Source organism: Pochonia chlamydosporia, chromosome 5 (genome assembly GCF_001653235.2).
Source record: "Pochonia chlamydosporia 170 chromosome 5, whole genome shotgun sequence".
Lineage (NCBI taxonomy): Eukaryota > Fungi > Ascomycota > Sordariomycetes > Hypocreales > Clavicipitaceae > Pochonia > Pochonia chlamydosporia.
In genome coordinates, this window is record NC_035794.1 from 1,969,600 (window position 1) to 1,991,427 (window position 21,828).

Below are 21,828 nucleotides of genomic sequence, written 5' to 3' on the forward strand. Positions count from 1 at the left end.
TGTTTTCAGAACTGAATTAACTACCTAGGTACGCGAGTGTATGACTACTGGAATGTATCTACGACGGCAAATTATCAAGCTGCAATCAAGTATCTGGTGCTGAATGTCTGGTATGTATGTCTTCTGTAGGCCCTCTAATATACCGGACCGCTGTTCGATATCGCGCTATTGACGCTGGGCAGCTTGTTAAAAGGAGTCGTGCCGGTCAAGGATAAAATCTAGTCGTCATCAAGTGCAACAGGGTCTGCCGCTATGCCCATCATGGTGGTCACAGCATGGATGAGCACCAATGTGTCACAAGAGCGACAATTGTAAGAGGTAAATTTCGGGTAGAATCACGTAGAAGATCAGCTGTCGCGTTCTGATTTGCGAGTTGCTGAATGATCGTTCTTGGCGACGATTAATATGTGTTGTGTGGGAGTTTCCTAGATGCTCATGCACGACTGAAGGGAGGGACAAGTGAGGGACAAGTGAGGGACAAGTGAGGGCAGGGCGGGACTGGAATATTGAGATGATTTAGTCTTACATAGGAAGAAGATTCAATGTTACATGTACATGTAGCACTTGACTGCTGCGTGTAGCCAACATTTAAACATTCTAAGTTAGAAGGGAAGCACTGCAGGATTTCTATCAGATTCCTTGCGGAGAACATGAAAGTCTCGGCCGAAATACTGAAAATTGAAGCGAAGATATGGCGCCTCGGCCCATGTCCATCAAGGAGTCAAGGACTGTCCATGTCACAATGTGCCACTCCGGGACGAAGGCTTGTGTCCAAGGCCCAAACCGTCGGGTTCAGTATCAACCTAGTTTCATGGCGAGAGGGTTCTGATTTCTGAATACACCAAGTATTGGCACTTCTTTCTGTGCTGCAAACAGTCCAGTGCGGTACTTTGGGGTGCAGCATGTTGCGGTAAGCAGCCTGGCCGAGTTTCCATTTCTCTGATTTGAGTGCATGTGCAGTATATACCTAGGTACATGTGCAGTCTGGTCAGAGTAAATATTTATATTTGAGGGTTCATGTTCAATGTTGCCTTGATCCCTGGCTGCAGATGAACATTGAAGAGCACTTGAGCCCCGCTGCCTGTCGTCAATGCGGAATCGAGGATCGGATCTTGCAGCACCAGATCCCCCATTGAACATGAACATTGAACATTGAACATCGAAGGAATTAGCACCAGACGGCATGGGCTCCGGACATGACGTCTGGTACGGAGTAAATGTTCCACAATCCAGAGTCTAGACCATGCCCATCGGACGTGGACGTGGATCCATGTGCTCGGTGTGTGGTGGTCTGGTCCAGTTTGTTGGTTTGTCTCCTTCCAGACTTGACCTCGAGTCTGGTCAATTGCTGCTTCCCTGTCGAGTGCAGAGGGGAATATGGGCTCACTATTGAATTGACACCAGACACCAGACACCAGACACCTGATGTCTACAACCTGCACAAGCATGATTGTTTCCAAAAGCCACCACCATGCTAAAGTGTGGAGAATCAAGGTATGGCAAAAAGAGCAGTCTTCAAGCTTCTTGGCCTTTTTGGTCCCATGAGCTAGCTCTGGACTACCAGACTTGAACACTTATATTCTCAGTGTACCCGCCCCGGGAAATGTCAACTGGTATTTGCCCACGCTCACACAGGTCGCGAAGTACTTCCCCACGGCCCCGAAAACTACAAGGAGCTTTGGTGGTCGTATTCGATGTTCAGCGATAGCATTTCCTGACGGATATGCGCGTGGATATGCGTATGGATTTGGGGGCAGGGGAAGCATTGCTTCCCAATGGTGACAAGAGTACCAGCTCAAGGGCACGGAGGCCAGTCAAGTTGGTGACGGAGGCAGTTCGGGAGTGCGAAGCTTTCAAGTAAGATATGAGATACCCAGCGGAATTACCAACCCCCTCTTTTCTTTTTTTGGGTATTCCAATTTACTCACAATATATAGATACGCGCCTTTTTTCACCACTGACTTTCGCATAAATCAGAGTGGTCGCCCTATGCCAAGTTCTGAGTTGACCACTTCCAGCGACAGTGTTTTGACGGGGCTTGCGAAGCTCGGCCTCTATCAGACAGGAACTGAGCGTGCATTTATTTCTCTTTTTGACACAAACTATCAGTACATAGTAGCTGAAGCAACCTTGTCAACACCTCTGACTCCTGGATTGCCCAGTGACAAGTGTCCAACTCGCCTCTTGTTATGTGGCAATGCAATCCCTCGCAACCATGGAGCTTGTGAACATGTGCTATATACTACAAATTACCCAGGTTCGATACAACCGCACAAGGAGCTGGAGCTGTCCCTGACACTTGTGCCTGATCTTCTTACCGACGACCGGTTCTCGTCGAAGCCATACTGCCGGATTGGAGAGTCCCCGCAGTTCTACGCTGCAGTACCTATACGAACAAATAAAGGAATAAATATCGGTACCTATTCTCTCCGAAGTTCTAATAAATTATTAGGCGATTGGAATGATGAATGCACACGCAGCCTGAAGGAAATTTCAAGCTCCATCATGGACTACTTTGAAGCCAATAGGTCTAGACATGCGTATCGGCGGAATGAGCGTGTAAATAGAGGACTGGGTTCTTTTATTGAAGGAAAATCTACTCTTTCTTGCTGGCAACAGGGACCCAATGTGAAGGCATTTGAGGACAACTCCAAGTTCGAGGGCGGCTTGGACACTATGCAACAACGATTTGAGAGCCAAGGCGTGGCACAGAACGGAGACGAACCGGAACATTCTGCCACGGCCGCATACGCATCAGGTATTGGAGCGTCAGACTTCGCCAAGTTTCCTACCGAGGGGCCCCCTGGAGGTCACGAAAGCCCCTTCTTTTGCGTCGTCGCGCCAGCTTCAGAACCGTTTTGAAGCAGCCCAACCTGGTTACCTTGGGCCCTACGAGCCAGATAGCCAGACAGGCTTGCGTGAAAACGACCGGAGTGCTATATTTTCAAAAGCTGCCAACATTATTCGAGAATCTTTTGAAATAGAGGGTTGCTTATTCTTCGATGTCACAGTGGGCTCGTATAGAGCTCCTACTGTTCAGTCACCATCCGGTAATGGTGGGGGTGAGAGACCATCAAGCCGACTCTCTTCAGCAAGCAGCAGCGATGACCAGCTTTTCTCATTACCAGCGGAAGATCACGATGTCATGTGCGAGCTGCTCGGTTTTTCCACATCTGACGGGTCAAGCATAAACAGGCGCAGACTGGCGCAAAGCGAAGGAAATCTACCCAAGCAGTTCCTAGCAAAGCTGCTTCGCCGATATCCTGAAGGCAAGATTTTCAACTTTGATGCCGTTGGAGAGTTGCAATCCAGTGATTCCTCAGATGACGATCGTGGGCCATGTACCACGGTTAACGATCTGTCGCGTCCGTCCAGACATGACAATGACATTAGCGCATCCACGACCACGGAGGGCCGAGAGAACAAAGAAAGGCAACCCCGCCGTCTAAGGGAAGGTGCCTTAATTCATAAAATGTTTGCATTCGCCCGTAGCGTAGCCTTCATACCAGTTTGGGACTCGAAGAGAGAGCGGTGGTTTGCAGGCGGCTTTGCATATACGCAAACTGCAGCAAGAGCCTTCACCGTTGAAGGCGAACTTAGTCTTCTGAAGGGGTTTTCTAACTTGATTACTGCTGAAGTCCATAAACTCGAGACTCAGCAAGTTAATCAGGCGAAGTCAGACGCATTAGGGTCGCTATCTCACGAACTACGATCTCCTTTACACGGTGTGGTCCTTGGCATTGAGCTCCTCAACGATACGGACCTCACCGTTTTTCAAGGGAACGCAACGCATACAATTGAAACATGCTGTCGGACCCTTATGGATACTATTGACCAAATTCTTGACTATGCAAAGGTCAATAGTTTTGCAGCACCACACAAGCAAGCGTCTACAGTGACCCCTTGGCGGCTAAGACAGAGAGCAGGTTCGGCACACTTTGGCAAAAGGAGCCTGTACCTGAATGCGAGGTTCGATGGACTAGTAGAGGAAGTCATGGAAACCGTGTTTGCGGGTTTCAACTTCCAGTACATGTCCGTGAGACAACTGTCTAGGCACGATGCGTGGATGACACAAACTGACGAAATCGCCCATAACCAGATGGATGCCGCACAAGCCATGGAGCAACTTGGACCTGGTGTTGGGGACACACGCGACGGAGGACAGAGGCTACACTTCGGGGACGTATCGGTCTACTTGCAGGTTGATCAAACTTGTAATTGGATGTTCCACTTACCCGGGGGTGCAATTCGACGCATTATATTGAACTTGTTTAGTAACTCGCTCAAATTTACAACCCAGGGTGCCATCTGGGTCTCACTGAGCCAAGAAAAAGCGTCGGCGAAGCGGACAAGAACAGAACGTGAACGCATCATTACATTATCAGTTCAGGATACAGGTCGGGGTATTGGCCAAGACTATATGCAATACAGATTATTCCAACCCTTTGCTCAAGAAAATGACCTTTCACCCGGAACGGGACTAGGCTTGAGTCTTGCCAAGAAAATTGTATCACAGCTTCATGGCCAGATCTCGGTTCAAAGTCAAGTTGACGTTGGGACAAGGATTACCGTTCATTTACCACTCGCGCAGTCCCCGGCAAATACTGATAAAACCAAGGAGGACCAGGACTTTGAGGATCAAGTTCAAGAGCTCACTGGCTTACGCGTCCAACTGGCTGGCTTTTCCACCGTGAAAATCGCAGAGAGGAATAAACTTGCCATGGTGGAGGACATTTGCCGGAATTCACTCCACATGGAAGTAGTTTCGCCTGACATAGGTGGGCAGTTGGCACCGGACATAGTTCTTTGGTTAGAATATGCGCTTCCAGAATCATTCGGCGAGCTCTCCGATTTTACTAAAACGCCAAACGTGGTCATCTGCCGGGATGCTCTTGCGGCGTACCGCCGATTTAGTATTCATGAATCTGCCGGTTATGAGGGTGTATTCGATTTCATATCGCAGCCGTAGGTCTAACCTCCCCCATTGCTCAACTCGAAACCAGTCTCTAACAAAAAATGGATAGAATCGGGCCTCGTAAGTTAGCGAAGTCGATACAACTCGCCTACAAACATTGGATGAGCCTACCTAAAATCCCCTCGCCGCCTGTCAAGCCGCCCAGGTCCCCTAAGTCCAACAGTTTGTATGGTGTCCGGCTGAATGACGAGGCTGTTGCACCGGTTCAGCCATCGAACCCCATGCCGTTCACAGAATCGGCTGCCAACCCGGAGTTAATAAACCCCCAGCCACAACATACAAGCCCGACTCTGGCTCGGACTGTGTTGGTCTCCGATGCGAGCTTAGTGTGTAAGAAGCCCGCCATTGCCAATAAAATCTTACTTGTTGATGATAATCACATCAACTTGAAGATATTGTCCGCATACATGGGCAAGCTCGGTCGGCCGCACGAAGCCGTTGTGAATGGTAGAGAAGCACGCGATACGTATATACAGAACCCAGACTGCTTTGTAGCCATTCTAATGGATATTTCCATGCCCGTCATGGACGGCCTTGAGGCCACAAGACAACTTCGGAATTTTGAGCGTCACAATCAATTGCGGCCAGTTGCCATTCTCGCCTTGACGGGACTGGCGTCTCACACGACGCAGAGGGAGGCATCTGAGAGCGGAGTAGACATATTTTTGACGAAACCGGTGCGCTTAGTGGCCTTGAGGGAAGCCATGGAATTGATGAGAGTCTTCTCTTAGAATGCACGAACGAGACGTCAGTTGACAAACAGGCAGGTGGGATCAACATTACTAGATATCCGAGGAGTTAGCGTCCATTCTTTAGTACCTACGAATTGCCCCTACACCGAAATGCTTCAACTTCAAGGCTACCGATGAAAGAGATATTTCCGTCAAATTCCTCGTACATGTCTGGTAGTGGGAGCACAAGAGTGACAAACGCAGTTCTGAAAGGCCGGGATTCTATTACTTGACCAAAATGAAATAGTCTAACAAAGTCCAATGCAGCTGATCAAAGGAGCCTGAGCCTATATGGGGAATTTTGGATCGAGTCGTTGTAAATTGATGCTCGTCATCGGGCTGTAGAATAGTCGGAGCATTCCTCGCCAATACTAACGGCCAACAGGAAATGAGACTCGTTGGGTCCTGGAGAAAGATGCAAAGTTGAGTTGGGTTGAGTTGAGTTGAGTTGAGTGTACATTGGAGATTGACGGAGGTCGTTGCTGTGGCGCAAAGGGACTCAAGGGTCAGATTAGCCACGCCAGCCACAGCAGTGTCAAGAGTGGATCTACGGTGGTAAGCACTTTACGCGTCAAACACTTTACGCCTGACAAGTCGCGTCAACGGTCGATTCAAAAACGCGTCGGTTTCGCGTAAGTCCAGTTGCCCTAGTAAATGACATTAAATGACATTTGCGACCCTTGCTTGGCTTGACATTGACCAAAGCCCCTCCATTTGCAAACTGCATACTCCGTATTCCAGCCTTGAGCATTCTTCACATTCGGACGCCACCCAGAAATTCTGCGTATTCTGCAGAATTGCCAGTCCGCAGGTCCCCAGAAGAATTCATCATGGATCGCCAATCGGTTTATTCAGCGCACGTTTACGAGCCCAGTTACGGTGAAAACGGCGACACACGACTTCAACTGTTGCAGCAGCTGGAAACATTCATTCTAGACTTTCGACTTGACAATAATTTTGTCTACCGGTACGTCGGGCATCACACATCATCTATCGAATGCGATGTTCAATCTCTAACCCCTATAACTAGTGATCAACTACGAGAGAATGCTCTTCTCAAGCGATTCTACTGCGATGTCAACATCAGCGACCTAATCAACTTCAACGAGGAGCTCGCTCATAAGCTAGCCTCTGAACCTGCCGACATAATCCCCCTCGTCAGTTGACCTGCCCGGCACCATGAGATTGACAACACAGAGCCTAACTGTAAGAGTAGTTCGAGGCTGCCCTCAAAAAATGTACACATCGAATCGTCTTCCCCCACGAGAAGGAGGTCAACCTTCCCGATCACCAACTCCTTCTCCATTCCGATGCGGACGACGTGTCAATCCGTAACCTAGATTCCATGACTATTGCGAGGCTTGTCCGTGTACCCGGTATTGTCATTGGCGCTTCTGTCATGTCATCCAAGGCCACAGAGCTGCACATCCAGTGCCGCAACTGTCAGTTTCAGGAGACCATTCCTGTCTTGGGTGGCTTTACCGGTGTAACGCTCCCTAGGCAATGCGGTCGAAAGCGAATCCCCAACGACCCAACCGCAAAGTGTCCCCTGGATCCTTATTTTGTCATGCATGAGAAGTCACAATTTGTTGACCAGCAAATTATCAAGTTACAAGAAGCACCGGATCAGGTACCTGTTGGCGAGTTGCCGCGCCACGTCCTCGTCTCTGCTGATAGATACCTTACAAACCGTGTTGTCCCTGGATCAAGGTGCACGGTCATGGGTATCTTCTCAATCTACCAAAACAAGGCATCCAAGAACTCGTCAACCAGCGGGGCAGTTGCCATCCGGACTCCGTACCTAAGAGCGGTTGGCATCCAGACCGACTTGGATCATACTGCCAAGGGACATGTCACGTACAGCGAGGAAGAGGAGCAAGAGTTCTTGGAAATGAGCCGACGGCCGGATCTGTACAACATCATGGCGGACTGCATCGCACCCTCAATCTACGGAAATCGCGACATCAAGAAGTCTATTCTTTGTCTGCTGCTAGGTGGATCGAAGAAGATCCTTCCGGACGGTATGAAGTTGAGAGGCGACATCAACGTACTGCTTCTTGGCGACCCTGGTACGGCAAAGTCGCAACTTCTCAAGTTTGTGGAGAAGGCGGCACCAATCTCCATCTACACATCCGGTAAAGGTTCTTCCGCAGCAGGTCTGACGGCTTCCGTCCAACGAGACCAATCTTCGAGAGAATTCTATCTAGAAGGCGGTGCCATGGTTTTGGCTGACGGTGGTGTGGTGTGCATTGACGAGTTTGACAAGATGAGGGACGAAGACCGTGTCGCAATCCACGAAGCCATGGAGCAGCAGACCATTTCGATTGCCAAGGCCGGCATCACCACCATCCTCAATGCCAGAACATCTGTGCTGGCAGCAGCCAACCCCATCTTTGGTCGCTATGATGACATGAAGACGCCCGGAGAGAATATTGACTTTCAAACCACAATCTTGTCCCGTTTTGACATGATCTTCATTGTCAAGGACGAGCACACCCGCGAGAAGGATGAGAGAATAGCCAAGCACGTAATGGGTATTCACATGGATGGTCGCGGTGCCGAAGAGGTCGCCGAGTCCGAGATTCCGGTTGACAAGATGAGACGATACATCACATACTGCAAGACGTATGTACCCTCCCGCCTGCCCTAATTCTTGCGAATATGAATGCCCTACTAACCCTTCTCTAGGCGATGCGCACCTCGTCTCAGCCCCGAAGCAGCGGAAAAACTCTCATCGCATTTCGTCTCAATACGACGTCAAGTTCACGCCGCGGAACTCGAAGCCAACACCCGCTCATCCATTCCCATCACAGTCCGTCAACTCGAAGCCATTGTCCGTATCACGGAGTCTCTCGCCAAAATGACTCTCTCACCAATTGCCACGGAGGAGCATGTTGACGAAGCCATTCGCCTGTTCCTTTGCTCCACCATGGATGCCGTCAACCAGGGTTCCAATCAGGGTAGTCGCGAGTTGAATGAGGAAGTGAATCGTCTTGAAGTTGAGCTCAAGCGTCGATTACCGATCGGATGGAGCACAAGTTTGGCTACACTGAGAAGAGAAATGGTGGAGGGTAAAGGGTATAGTGAGCAGGCGCTGAACAGGGCGCTTATGGTGCTACAGCGACGGGATACAATTATGTTTAGGAATTCGGGTGCACAGGTATATCGACACGGAGCTTAATTACGAGTGATGTGGGGTGTGGAAGGGCATGATTGTTTTGTTTTTAACGACGATGTATTTGTCTGGGGGATCATGGCTTGTTTGTGAATAAGGCTAGGCGCTTGGGTTTATGGTGGAATAGTTATGGCAAATGACTTGGTTTCATTATGTTCTACGAGTGGCAATACGTACATGTGAAGGCCTGATGCAACGACACAATCGGGTCATCGAAGACACCATGTTACTCTATAAGCTGCTTCTTGACTGCTACTGAGATTGAATATCTGTGTCTGATGCCCATCAAAGATGTCGTAGTCTCACATCAACAGCAATCGGCGGACCACATTCGCCAACACCAAACAGTAAGTCGCACCATCATCAACCACACGATTCTCCATGCAAGGCTGCCAGTTCCACCAGGCTGAAGAACACATCAACTCCACAAGTCGTCAACCCTTGATGGTTCATCCCACTCCCAGCCCATATTACCACAACACCCACAATCCTCCTACTTCCGGTGTAGATGTCGTGCAGTGGCTTTACCCATCCGCGGGACGGCCCGCATGTGTCCACGGAACATGGAGTGACTTGAAGTACAAGATGACGCTTGTGGTGCCAAAAGGTGGTGACCATCTGACTTGGACATGCAGCAATTGTGTGCTGGGCATCCGCTTCCATTGGCTGAGCCGTCTGTTGGGTGTGATGCGCTTTGCCTCTGCAGCGCAACATGGCATCACCAATGAGTAGCCTTGGTTGTTCCATGGAAGCGTTTTGCGTCCTTTGGGCTGAGTGCTTGCCTGACAGTTTGTTGGTTGGCTTTGCGGTTGAGAAGAGAGTTGCGGTCAAGCCTTGCTGATGGTGTTGAGATGTGAGGCTCTGAATGAGTTGGAAGTTGCAGCCTTACTGGATTGTGCTGCGTTGGTGTTGAAGTCTGACGTGGCGATGGGTGATGCTGTGAGGTTTTGTGCACTGCCATGATGGTCGGACTTGGGGCCTGTACTCGGTGAAGCCTGAGTAATGTCCTCTGATAACAATGGAAATTTAGCAAACGCTGCTGTTGAGAGTTGATACGGACATGTGATGGTAAGTAGATGGTGAGGTTTAGCTCTCTAACGCAATGATAGAGTTGCGTATCCTGAAATCACCAAGGCAGTGCCGGAATAACGAAACGAAAGTTCATGAGACAAACACGTGCAACTTAAGATACGGACACTTGGAAGAAGAAGAAACTTTTATTCCGTCTCGCTGATAGACATTTCGTAGCAAGTATACAGATGACTAGTTACTCGTCAAACAATTGCTCAAAAGAGCTGCAAGCGCCAACGTCAACATAGTGTTCGCCTTCATATCATCAAATATAATATTCATGATAAAACACCCAAGGGTGACCCCTACTCCAAACGCAGCAATAGCTCCCGCTCGAGACACCACGCCTGAAACCTGGAAAATAACAGGCACGCAGAACAGTCCTGCCAAGCAGCAAGTAACAAGGGTTCGGGAAGTGATTCGAAGTGGCAAGCTGGGAAAATAAAGGTACCGCATGCCTTCTCTCTCGATGGTGTCTGACAAAAACGGTTTCTAGATTCGTCAGTTCAAGCACATGAAGTCTGTGGTGATGGAACGAACATAAATACCCTCGCCTAATGCTGTCTCAGCAAAATGTCGAACCATTACATCAAGTTTACCGAGGGTCCCGACCATGACGTAGTCTTTGTGATCGTCGGGTAGATAGCTGGCGCGTTCATCGCCAAGTTCCTTCGTTGCGTGCTTTTTGAATTGGCGGACTGCGGATTTGATGGGCGTTTCTCGGGATAGGACTGATATCTGGTGGTGGGTGAACTGGTCTATAGACACCGGATATGAGCGCAAGTCTAAAGTATTTGGGGTGCATGGGCTAAATCCGGATGACGGCGTCTTGTCTACTCACACTTTTTGCAAAGCAGTTCCTCCAGAGAATCCCAATGTTCTTCAGGACATAGTGTCTTGTTGCGAAAGCTCTCGATAATTCTCTCGTAAGTCTCGATGATTTTCCTGTCCCATCGTAGTTGGAGAAGAAACGCTGGTCCTTGATGAGCCTGAGTTAGGGCATACGACTCGTCCATCTTTTGGAGGACAGCAACAGAGACTAGGTCGTGTTTATCTGTTGCCAAGTTAGTCCACGGCTGTAAGTGTCGGAGCACCCTGGGGTATTAGACAGGGTGTATATCATACGAAGGAGTTCATCCTTGGAAGGGAGTACCCATGTGGGTGCTTTGCAGACTTGTCAGTTTCACCATGTAAGACCAGATATTGCGGAGGGAAGTTTGTACCTGATACTGGATGTTCTGGAAGTTCTTCCAAGACAGGATGCAGAGGATCAGAGGCAGTAATACCTGGGCCATCCGAGCCGTAAGTTATGCCGGAGAGTTCCGTCATAGAACGCTCTGTAATATCTTCAGAAGCTCTGCCAGTCATCTTCATTGATGTCAGTGGAAAGGTGAAGAAGGCTGTTTACCAGGCCATTCCTCCAGATCAACCATCAGCGCTTTATTTATACTTTACCCGACGAAAAACTCTGCAAGAAAGATTCACGTAGCTGAGACTGTGAAAGCTTCTCATCAGGCCCCAGATCGGTCGCATTTCCATCGTCCATGACTGCGCCCGACCACCGCGAAGAGCCTCAATCATCTCTCTTTCAAATACCTCCCATCTCATTCACGAATTGGTATCGGCCCAACGCAGACCAATCATGACGGTGATGCGCATTGGTGTAGCCTGTTAGCCAGGCGCAGCATGTTCAGGTGTCTGCAACATTGGGGTGCAACTGGACACACTGGGTTACAAGCTGCAGATGTGATTTGTACCAACCATGTATTCATTTGTTCCGATGGCATCTGCCATGGCTGACTGTGACGTTGGTTGACCCTGGCCCAACCGGGTACAAGAGTCTCAGCTGGTCTTCTCAAGCACATAGAGGGAGCGCTGGCTTCTGGGGAGTTACGCTTTCGGAGCTTTTAATAGGGCAAGAGTTCGGAGAAGTCATCATGGCATGGACCAATGACGACGTGCAGCCGATGCAAGGACAACCTCACTTGTATCACAAATCATCTCGACATATAAGTTCGTATAAGTGTTTTATCAATTGAGGATAGATTCTCCTAGGATGAACGAGTTGTTGTCAAAATAGTCGGCCGTTGGGATCGGGACTATGTAGCATGCCGCCTGGCGAACATTCGTGCTGCCCATCCGAGTTGACAAGGAGCCTTATCAAGAATAAAAATGAAAACTAAACTTTTGTGCAGTTCAGAGAACTTGGTAGTCTCGAACAAGTCCTGCGATTGTGAATGTAAAATCAGCTTTTGTCTGTTTACGAGACAAGACAGTCTTCACTCACTGAGCACCGTGTACAAGACTAGCAACATTTCGTCAAGGGTTCATGTTAGCGCTTGAGAAATGCAGCAAGTGCTACTCGTATCCTGCATTAACTTTCAAATGTTAGTTATCACGGTTGTTCAGCAATCGAAACTGTCCAGTGGTGTTGGGGAACTCTCAAAGCACTAACCCGTTCAGCTGTTTGTTGAACTTGAACCTTCATCACCAGAAGGCTCCTTCGTTTCTTTGATGATAATAATGCGTTCATTGAGCAGCTCCATGATAGCAAGTTGGCAAATTGGAATAGACGCAAAGGTAGTAGATGTCTTTGTCTGTGTCTGTGTTGAGTCAGGGTGAGCTGCAAATAGTCAGAGACTGGGGACAAGCCCGGGTTTTAAGCACACATCAAAGATGGCGGCCGTCAACACTATCAATGCCAGAAATCAGTGCCCAAATCGCCTCCAAAAGGTCCCACATACAGCCAGCTTTGTTTCTTGATGGAATTGCGGCTCACCTTGTCCCAGAGGGGCGCCGTTATGCCCTCGTCCCAGGCGTATACGCCCAGTAAAGTCGCTAGTGCTTTTTTCTCACGACGGCATCCAAATATAGCAAAGAGGTCAGTGCGGCAAGACGCTAATATTTGCCGAAGGAGAAGAAGTCTCAGCTTCTGCGGAATCGGCTGTCGACTTTCGTCAAGGTGTCTAAGGTGAACGAGCCCACACTATCCGTCCCCTAGCGAGAAGCTGCTCACGCTGATGAAGGGCCATGATTGTCAGTAACAAGAGGCTTACTCCCTGTCACTAGGGAAAGTCCGCAATTTTGAGAAGTGTAGTTTAGATTTCAAAAGTTTTCGAGTTTGTGGGACCAATAGTTTCCTCCCTGCACTGCCATGATGTTTGCTGGTCCGGCCAGCTTTGGTGGCCAAGTGCGGTCGCCTTTCCTCACAATCCATAACAGGGGCCACCTCCGCCAAGGTCACGCAGTATCCATGAGACCCTGTCAAATGGGTCAAATGGGTCCAATGTATTTGCGTAGTAAAACACGTACATACACCGAGTAGCTCCCCAGAAGTTCTGTAGCCGGCCCAGTGTAGCAAGTTGCGGAGATGGTCACTATTTCTCATGGCAGGAGCATGACAAACAGACCCGAGCCAGTCGAGTAGCACTGATGTAAACGACCATGCTGGTTTGCATAACAATGCGTTTTATGCTGGGGGCGAGCTTCCCAATCGGCCGAAATTGTATACCATCGAATGGTTTATGCCAAGGTGAGGGTACCCCGGACAACGGTGAGATGAATCCCAGCCGGCATCCGAAACTATTGGATCCGAACCACTCCATCTACCAGTTGTTTGTTTGTGGCGCATTCTCTGTCAGTAGAGTTATCTGCTGCCGTTCGAACCACAAATGCCACGAGGGAGTTGTTTAGCCATGAACATGTTCCTTCCTCTTCATGCTATATGCACGGTTAAGACTTCATCACCAAAGAGGTAAACGGCCGGCCGGCTCACAACAGTCTACATCGTAATAGAAAGACGGCTTCGTTTACCTTGTCTGCTCCGTGATGTTCGTCTCTGCCACTGCGGATCTACCATCCCCCGCAAGGTCAGATTCCATTCCTGGCCGGAGCACCCCATCGAGGCCGGTGTGGAGATGGCTGTTCTCACGAAGCTCTCTGGAAAGGTCCCCCAATAACTGTCGACGATAGACGACAATATCCAAACTCCCCCGCTGCATGAACCATCAATTCTCACACAAAGAGTAATTTCGCTCCAACAGTAGTCCACGCCAGGTCGAGGGTGAGAGTTTTCCGTTGTGCCGCCATTGCAAGCCACCTACCTGCCTCGTCAGCAGCATGTCTGGGAATCCTGGCCATCGTGAGAATGAGTAGGTCAAGTCGATAGCAAAAGCAACAGCCCCGCCCCAATCAGCGTAGGCAATAGCAAAGGGCTGTCAAATTGAGGACGGCCACTTCTGTGTGAAAGTGAGGCTACACATCACGACCCACTTCCAAGTTGGCAATCAAATCTGGAAGTGTATGGTCCAAGTGCCCATGGGCCAGGGAGACCATACAAATGCCGCGGAGGAGGCAAGCAGGTGCCAAAGAGATGTTGCCCCGTCCATCGTGGGTTTCGGGATAATAATATCGATAGGGCTGCGGATATTGTTTATCGTCGAGATCTATTTCTTCCTATAAGGAGCACAAACACAGGCCAAGCTCATGAAAAACTTGGGCTTGGCTCTTGATTCAAAAGAAAGCACTGTCCGACCCGACTGGAACTCATGTTGTGTTGTGCTTGCTGGTACCACGTCCTTCGTACTGAGCAGGATAAACCGGCGCCATGAGCCGCAAAAGGGGCATGGTACAGAATCCAGGGTCGTCGTTCCTGGGCAGAGAGGGAGTCATCAGTGTTGCTCAATTGCTGCGCCAAGATCTACCATTGTCTGTGGGATATGGACCAGGACGAGCTCAACAAGCGAGCCAGGCAACATTGCAGCTGAGCAAGAAGCCATGGTTAGTCCCCCCCTTGTCATTCAGCAATGCTGTCGTCTGAAGTATGCCTCATACGCCCGTGCGGAACCTTCTGGATTTGTCAACTCAATCTTTTGTTGCCATTCATCTCCATCTTGTGTTTCATCAGCAATCATTGAGTTCACAAAGAGGGTCCAGCTACTCCGTAGAGCCAACACAATTGTGCCATGCAGATTTGTTGAGAGATGTTGTTGGGGCAATCAGACTCATCAGGATGTTGTCGGAATAGAAGCAATTGCAGAAATTTTCAATCTCGAATCCCAAACAATCGCAAACTCAATACTTCCGTCACATGAACGGCGAACCAATTGGGACAAGATGGGCGTATTAATTCGCATTCGTGCTTTATCTAGTATAGTTGATACCGCTGAATACCTGGCATCTGATTCATTGATGGCCTGGTATCAATGTGAGAGCCAATGCCACCATCCTGGTCAGGGTTCGTCACACACCTCTCACCGATTAATAAACCCAAGACATTTCCAAACATCTGCCATAAATGAGGCGTGCCCTGGCAGCTACAATCTTATCTCGCACTGCAGGGGTACGTCAGCGGCAACAGTTAATGGTCAGTCTTGATCTAGATTTAGGCAACCACCACTCCACTATTCCCCGTAGAAGCAGGCAGGTCTGCACACAATCCTTCGCACATTCGGTATGAACAGCGAAATTAATGTTTTCTCTTGATTTCTGGGCGGTATACGCCATCCTCAACAGAAACTATACAAAGTTTTGAGACGGGGTCAAAGTTTTCGCTCCTTCCGGTGAGTAGTATCGATCGAACGGAGGAGATCGGGTTGGGTAATGTTCGCAGCGAGACGCTACGTTAGTAAACGGGCTAAAGGCGTTTCGGGTCTTAGATATTTAGGATAACCACTCGACTCGGATAGAAACACCGAGTGTTCGATACCACGTCCCGTGATGGACACTTGAGTAATCCTTATGGCTTGGCATCTTCAGCTTTCCAATCGTCCTCAGTCATGTGGAACCATTGCGAGATGCACGTAAAAATCGCCCACACCTCGCTCGCAAGGTTGATGTGTAAAAGCTCAGTGCCCAAGAAGTTCACCAACGCGGTACTCGTCAGTTCGCTAAGCATATTTGCGTTGTATATATCCCAGCACGGCAAACCTTGTCGAACACGGAACGCACGGGCAACAAGGCGGAGAGCCGTAGCCTCGTAAGGTGCCATCAAAACTCTTGTCACGGCATCCGAAAGCATATGAGTTGCGATGACTGCTGGCATTTGAGTGAGCAACGTGTCCAAATACACCGGTTGTTGATTCCCATCTGACCGAGAATCAGGGCCTGCGCTGGGTCGTAACTCTGCTGACCAAAGGCCAGGTGGTGCGTCTTGAGACTCTGATGCTTCCACGTCAAAACTAATCAAGGTAGCACTAACTCCTTCGTTGTCCTCGTCATCGCTAGGGTATTCGTCACCCCTAGTCGAGAACACGCTTGCCCGGCGCGACAGTTGCGGTTGTTCGGGGTGACTGCCTGTGGCCGAACCTCTAGTTGGCTCTGCTGTGCCTTCATCATGGGTCTCGGTCTGCCTTCGATCCCCTTCTGCTTCGGATACGGTATGTTGCGGATCAGCCAGTGACGAGGCTTCAGCAGGATGAGGAGGTGGTGGTGGAGGCGGAGGCGGAAGAGGTGGAGGTGGAGGAATCTTCTTGCCTTGGAACATAGTATTCGGAAGTCGCTTGAATATCTGCGACCATATCTGAGGCTTCCAGTCTCGCACCATCCTCTGTGACATGACCCATACAAGAAATGGAGTCGCTGAGATTAATGCGCTGCCAACCCATTGTAATATAGACGGTAGGCTATAGTCACTAGGTGGTGGTGGTGCAGGTATTGGCGATGTCTTTGTAAAGGGGATGAAGAAGCTGGGGTGAGGGAGCCACAGCCCGTTCGGCAAGATTCCCAAGCGTTGCATGGCAATGTGCAACTCGAGATGAACTCTGAAGTAGGACCAAACTTCATGTACACTTCTTTCTGTTAGGCATCTCAGTTCCTACTAGGATAGGAGTGGGCATACATACATACGACGAGGTATCCTCCTTTCCTTGTCATTGAGCCATAAGTAGGACACCGACCTTTCGATGTAATCCGTAAGGAAGGCGGTGGGAGCCCCAGCGAGAACGTCTCTTGTGAATGAGAAGTTGCCTCTTGCTTGTTGAAATAATTCCCAAAATGGGATATGAGAATATCTTCTATAAATCTTGCCGTTTATGCGTTAGTCCGGGACTATAGTCGTGAGATGACACGGAGTATGTCGAAACAAACCAAAATTCGCTGACGAAGGCCGTGGACGCCAAAAATACCCACCGACTCAACACACCGTCGAGCTGGCGTAGCAAGTTTCAGTCCTATCGATTCTTCATAGGCGTCATGTCGACGTTGTGATTCTGCCTCGGGACCAGAATAGGGATTCTCAGGCTCAGCGACACCAATCACCAGCATGACCTCGTTATGAGCCCTGATGATATCTCGGTTTATCCGCTTGGTATCTACATTAATAGGGCGACCGCGATGGTCATACTGTTGCGCGGGCTGACTAGAATCATTCTCGCCTTCACCTTCTACAACCTCATCATAAGGAGACCGTCCCTTAACCCTTGTTAGCTACCGTAAGATGGTTGATGTGACGATACTTGCCATACCAGGGCCTGGGCCGTTAGGGGTCCCTGCATACCCATTTTTGCGGGATGAGCAGCACGACTATGTCATAGCATTCTTAAATAAGCATGTTGGATAAAAACACAACACCCGCTGTGATGAAATGCTGTTGCAAACGCTATCTGGGCAGATCGAACGAAACCTTGTAGAACTGTTTGTTAAGGCTAGCCCCACTACTCAAGTCGTTGCGTGGATGATGTTTCGGGTTTAGGAGCTGAATGTGCTTAGTCATCCTACAGTCTGTGGAAGCTAGTTCCTCCAGGACCCAAAAAAAAGTTCAAAATCAATGCAGAAAGACTCGAAGCCATCAGCTGCAACAATTTGCGGTTTTCGCCATGGCTACCAAACAGCCATTAAAAACGACATTTGACGTCAGTCATGTCATTCGGCCTATATTTACGGGCGGCTCCATTGCCATTGACACTGAAGCTAAAATTCTTGCTACAACTCTGGGCGAAGATGCCGTCTTGACGAACCCCGCCAACGGCAAACACCTTGCGCAAGCTGAGGGTGTAAGACAATCTTTGAAAGAATTTATACCGTCGTTCATTGTGCTGACCGACTCTGATTAGGATGGCGAATTGATTTCTACGCTAACTTGTGAGTATTCTGCTCGAGTTTGACCAGCCACATGTTGACCATTGCCAGTGACGCCATCCGGCTCGCACCTCGTTCTTTGCTCCCGGTCGCTATCAATGAGAATTTTCTCTCTGAAACGCTCTTCCGATGACGATACGATCAAAGCGACCCTTATCAGAACCCTGAAGCCACATGGCACTCCTGTGGTTGTCTTGGCAGTTGACCGCACAAGCACATTGCTCGCCACTGGAGGAACTGATGGAACAATCAAAGTCTGGGACATTGCAGGCGGTTATGTCACCCATACTTTCCGTGGGCCATCCGTTTTAGTATCTGCTCTACACTTTTTTGAGGTCGCTGCTCGATCAAAGGATAACAGCCGTTTGCGAAACGCAAAGAAAAACTCATCGACAGACGACGGCTCCGACGACGAAACCGAGGTTGCCAGCACCGCCAATTTTAGATTGGCGTCTGGTAGTCAAGATGGAAAAGTTCGAATTTGGGACTTACACAAGCGCAGCTGTGTCGCCAACCTCGACTCTCACGTGTCCGACGTCCAAAATATTGACTATTCCCCTGAGCAGCAGGCTTTGGTAAGCGGCAGCAGAGACAAAACACTTATTTGGTGGGATACCAAGTCGTGGAAGATCAGAAAGGTCGTACCTTGCCTCGAGCTAGTGGAGACGGTTGGATTTTTGGACGGTGGTCGTCTGACCTACTCGGCTGGTGCGAACGGTTGCGTGCGTATCTGGGATACGGACACCGGCAGGGAACTCACCCCGACCCAGTCTGAGAAGAGCGAGGAAGAGGGTATCGTGGCCGGCATTCATCGCCCTGGCTTGCCCTTCATTCTCTGTGTCCAAGTAGACCATACGCTTGCGTTCTATAGAACGCCAAGCAAGGAGGCAGCACCATCAATTGGCGCTCAGGAACCATTTCGCCGCATCTCAGGTACCCACGATGAGATTATCGATCTTGGGTATTTGCTTCCTGACAGATCTCTGATGGCCCTTGCAACTAATTCTGAGGATATTCGACTGATATCTGTAGCTGAGGCTTCACCGGAAACAACATCTGCCCCTTGGGATTCTGACGCGACTCCATACTTTGGCCAAGATGTAGCGCTGTTAAGGGGGCACGAAGATATTGTGATCTCTTTGGACATCGACTGGTCGGGCCACTGGATTGCCACAGGGGCCAAAGACAACACAGCGCGATTGTGGCGTGTGGACCCTGCGAATAACTCCTATGTTTGCTGGGCTACATTTTCCGGCCACGCTGAATCTCTTGGTGCTGTTGCCCTCCCAAAGTCTGTTCCTGCTGAAGGCTCTGCTGCACGAACTAGTCCACTGGAAAACCCACCAGCTTTCCTCATCACGGGCTCCCAAGATCAGACGGTCAAGAAGTGGGACATTCCCCGGAAGCCTCAACAAGAGGGATCAAAACCTAGAGCCCTCTTCACAAGAAAAGCTCACGATAAAGACATCAATGCCATCAATGTTCACCACTCGGGGACTCTCTTTGCCTCCGCATCGCAAGACAAGACTGTCAAGATATGGTCAATGGAGGAAGGTGAGGTGCAAGGCATTCTTCGCGGTCACAAGAGAGGTGTCTGGTCAGTTCAATTTTCTCCAGCTCAGTTGCCCACTATCCAGGGAGACGATGGCCCAGTGACTGGCAAGGGAGTCATTCTTACTGGCAGTGGTGATAAAAGCGTCAAAATTTGGAGTTTGGCCGATTACACATGCATTAGAACATTCGAGGGTCATTCCAACAGCGTCTTGAAAGTTGCGTGGTTGAACATGCCATCCCAACAAGAACAGTCAAAGAAACCGGTGCAGTTTGTCACGGCGGCTGGAGACGGTCTTGTCAAGGTATGGGATGCGAACTCCGGGGAGGCAGAATGCACTTTGGACAACCATGAAGACAGAGTATGGGCTGTCGCTGTACACCCCGAAACAAATGCTATCGCATCTGGAAGTGGTGATTCCACCGTGACATTCTGGAAGGATACAACGGCTGAAACTCAAGCCGCCGCCTCTCAAGCGTCGCTGAGGATGATTGAGCAGGAGCAAGAGTTGGAAAATCATATTTTTGCAGGGTCGTACAGAGAGGCCATTACTTTGGCACTTCAACTCAATCATCCTGGTCGCTTATTGAACTTATTCACGTCGGTCGTTACCAACAGTAAGCCCGATGTAGGCAGCTTGTGCGGCCTGAAGGCTGTGGACGAGGTTCTTGGCAGCTTGTCTGATGAGCAGATTTTCCTCCTACTTCTCAGACTGCGAGACTGGAACACGAATGCCCGAACAGCGCCCGTCGCCCAGCGAATTCTGTGGACATTGGTGAGAAGCTACCCGGCCTCGAAATTCTCCAATCTTTCCGTCAAGGGAGCACGAGGGCAAAAGAGTTTGAAGGACGTGCTTCAGGGGCTTCGGGTGTATACCGAACGTCACTACAAGCGCATGGAGGAGTTGGTAGACGAGAGCTATTTGGTGGAATATACCCTGCAGGAAATGGACAGCTTGGCACCATTGGAGGATGGAGACGCAATTGGAAAGGAGCTCGAAGACGGCCAGGGTGATGCGGTTATGGTTGGGTAGATTGCTTTCGTAACATAGAGGCGTTCAAAATGCATATCAGGTGGGAAATAGGCGTTTGAGAAATGGACGTTTTTTAATTCACTCGGCATTACATTTTATCGTTGCACCAACTAGACGTCTACTAATTTTGAGCTGCCTTTCGTACGAACTTTGCACGTCGGCAAGCTTATAGACCTGGCCTCTTGTACCACCGGAAAAACACTGCAAACCAACATTAAACGTCCCCATGACACACCGTTTCTAACAACCGTGGGCAGGGAGAACATTGGCAAATGCATCTTCACAGCTATCTATGCTAGGGTACTACACTCAGAGTTGGATAGGAATGTAATCCCCAGACTCTCAAAGCAGCTCAACTTGACGAACGCATGTCCGGTTCGTGTACAAGCGCCTTCCAATGCCTTAAAAGTCTCTGCATCAGGACCAGAGCTCAATAATAATCTGGCACAAGCGCGCACCCCGCCTACGTTGACACAGACCTGGTTAGCATTTTCACATTGACCTCTCTCGAATACCACGAATAACCAAACCTTTTGTAAAGCTTTAATAGCTTTCTGAACATCGGCGTAGACGCTTGGCACAAGCTCCTTCTTTGAACTGGGAGGAGGCTCCTCAAGAATATTCGAGAGTTTGAAGCTTGCCTCGTTCAACTTCTCTCTGAGAGAATCGCATAAAACAACGTCCTCTGTTTGGCCTCGTCTGTGTTTGATTGACCTTGTATTTGCATCTAGTCCGGGCATTGCTAATGCCGTGCCTGCTGCCATGAGCGAGAGGATAATGGAAGCCTTCATTTTCGTTGGAGGTGATTGTGTAGTGAGGATCAAATATAATACTGCTGTGAGCTGTAGATGTAAATGTATCAGAGAAAGATTTGTTGTCTTGGAGTTGGCCTGGGTTGGCCTGGGTTGGCCTGGGTTACCCTTTTATATATAAGTTTTTCCATTCCTATATTTACGAGCACTGGAAAGTACGGTACGGGATGGCGAATCCGGAATGTAATATCTTCATTTCTTACTATAAGAGTCTCACAAGCCAGCCGACCATTTCTTCCTCCATGTTTCGTCATTGGATAAGTCTTGTATCCCCGCTTGGGGTGTAGAAATTTTCATTCCTTTTTCTATGAAGATATTGTAATGTTGGTGTGCATCTGACTTAAAATGGCAGTAAAGACTATATTAATTGGATCGGTTGGTGTTTGCCCGTTTCCTCCTTGGT

The 21,828-nt window shown here is 49.3% G+C and overlaps 6 protein-coding genes across 6 annotated transcripts; 3 read left to right on the forward strand and 3 right to left on the reverse strand.

Moving 5' to 3' along the window:
• Positions 1-2,505: 2,505 nt before the first annotated feature.
• VFPPC_05906 (histidine kinase) lies at positions 2,506-5,706 on the forward strand (the record flags this gene model as incomplete). The annotated part of the gene is made up of 3 exons (XM_018285023.1): positions 2,506-2,809; positions 2,865-4,965; positions 5,025-5,706. 3 exons carry the CDS (start codon positions 2,506-2,508, stop codon positions 5,704-5,706), a joined length of 3,087 nt encoding a protein of 1,028 aa, XP_018141969.1.
• Positions 5,707-6,536: 830 nt separating this feature from the next.
• VFPPC_05908 (DNA replication licensing factor mcm5) lies at positions 6,537-8,887 on the forward strand (the record flags this gene model as incomplete). The annotated part of the gene is made up of 4 exons (XM_018285024.1): positions 6,537-6,673; positions 6,737-6,863; positions 6,923-8,331; positions 8,395-8,887. The coding sequence occupies 4 exons, from the start codon at positions 6,537-6,539 to the stop codon at positions 8,885-8,887; spliced, it is 2,166 nt and encodes a 721-aa protein (XP_018141970.1).
• A 1,257-nt stretch (positions 8,888-10,144) lies between these two features.
• Positions 10,145-11,498, reverse strand: VFPPC_05909 (hypothetical protein; the record flags this gene model as incomplete). The annotated part of the gene is made up of 6 exons (XM_022428484.1): positions 10,145-10,444; positions 10,493-10,710; positions 10,794-11,006; positions 11,078-11,116; positions 11,176-11,320; positions 11,403-11,498. The coding sequence occupies 6 exons, from the start codon at positions 11,496-11,498 to the stop codon at positions 10,145-10,147; spliced, it is 1,011 nt and encodes a 336-aa protein (XP_022284288.1).
• Positions 11,499-13,004: 1,506 nt separating this feature from the next.
• On the reverse strand, positions 13,005-13,340 carry VFPPC_17956 (hypothetical protein; the record flags this gene model as incomplete). The annotated part of the gene is made up of 1 exon (XM_022429624.1): positions 13,005-13,340. One exon carries the CDS (start codon positions 13,338-13,340, stop codon positions 13,005-13,007), a length of 336 nt encoding a protein of 111 aa, XP_022285322.1.
• Positions 13,341-15,689: 2,349 nt separating this feature from the next.
• VFPPC_13923 (hypothetical protein) lies at positions 15,690-17,451 on the reverse strand (the record flags this gene model as incomplete). Its single annotated transcript, XM_022428897.1, has 4 exons — positions 15,690-16,747; positions 16,799-16,973; positions 17,039-17,362; positions 17,416-17,451. The coding sequence occupies 4 exons, from the start codon at positions 17,449-17,451 to the stop codon at positions 15,690-15,692; spliced, it is 1,593 nt and encodes a 530-aa protein (XP_022284289.1).
• Positions 17,452-17,766: 315 nt separating this feature from the next.
• VFPPC_05910 (small nucleolar ribonucleoprotein complex subunit) lies at positions 17,767-20,613 on the forward strand (the record flags this gene model as incomplete). The annotated part of the gene is made up of 3 exons (XM_018285026.1): positions 17,767-17,943; positions 18,004-18,031; positions 18,080-20,613. 3 exons carry the CDS (start codon positions 17,767-17,769, stop codon positions 20,611-20,613), a joined length of 2,739 nt encoding a protein of 912 aa, XP_018141973.1.
• Between the last annotated feature and the right edge of the window lie 1,215 nt (positions 20,614-21,828).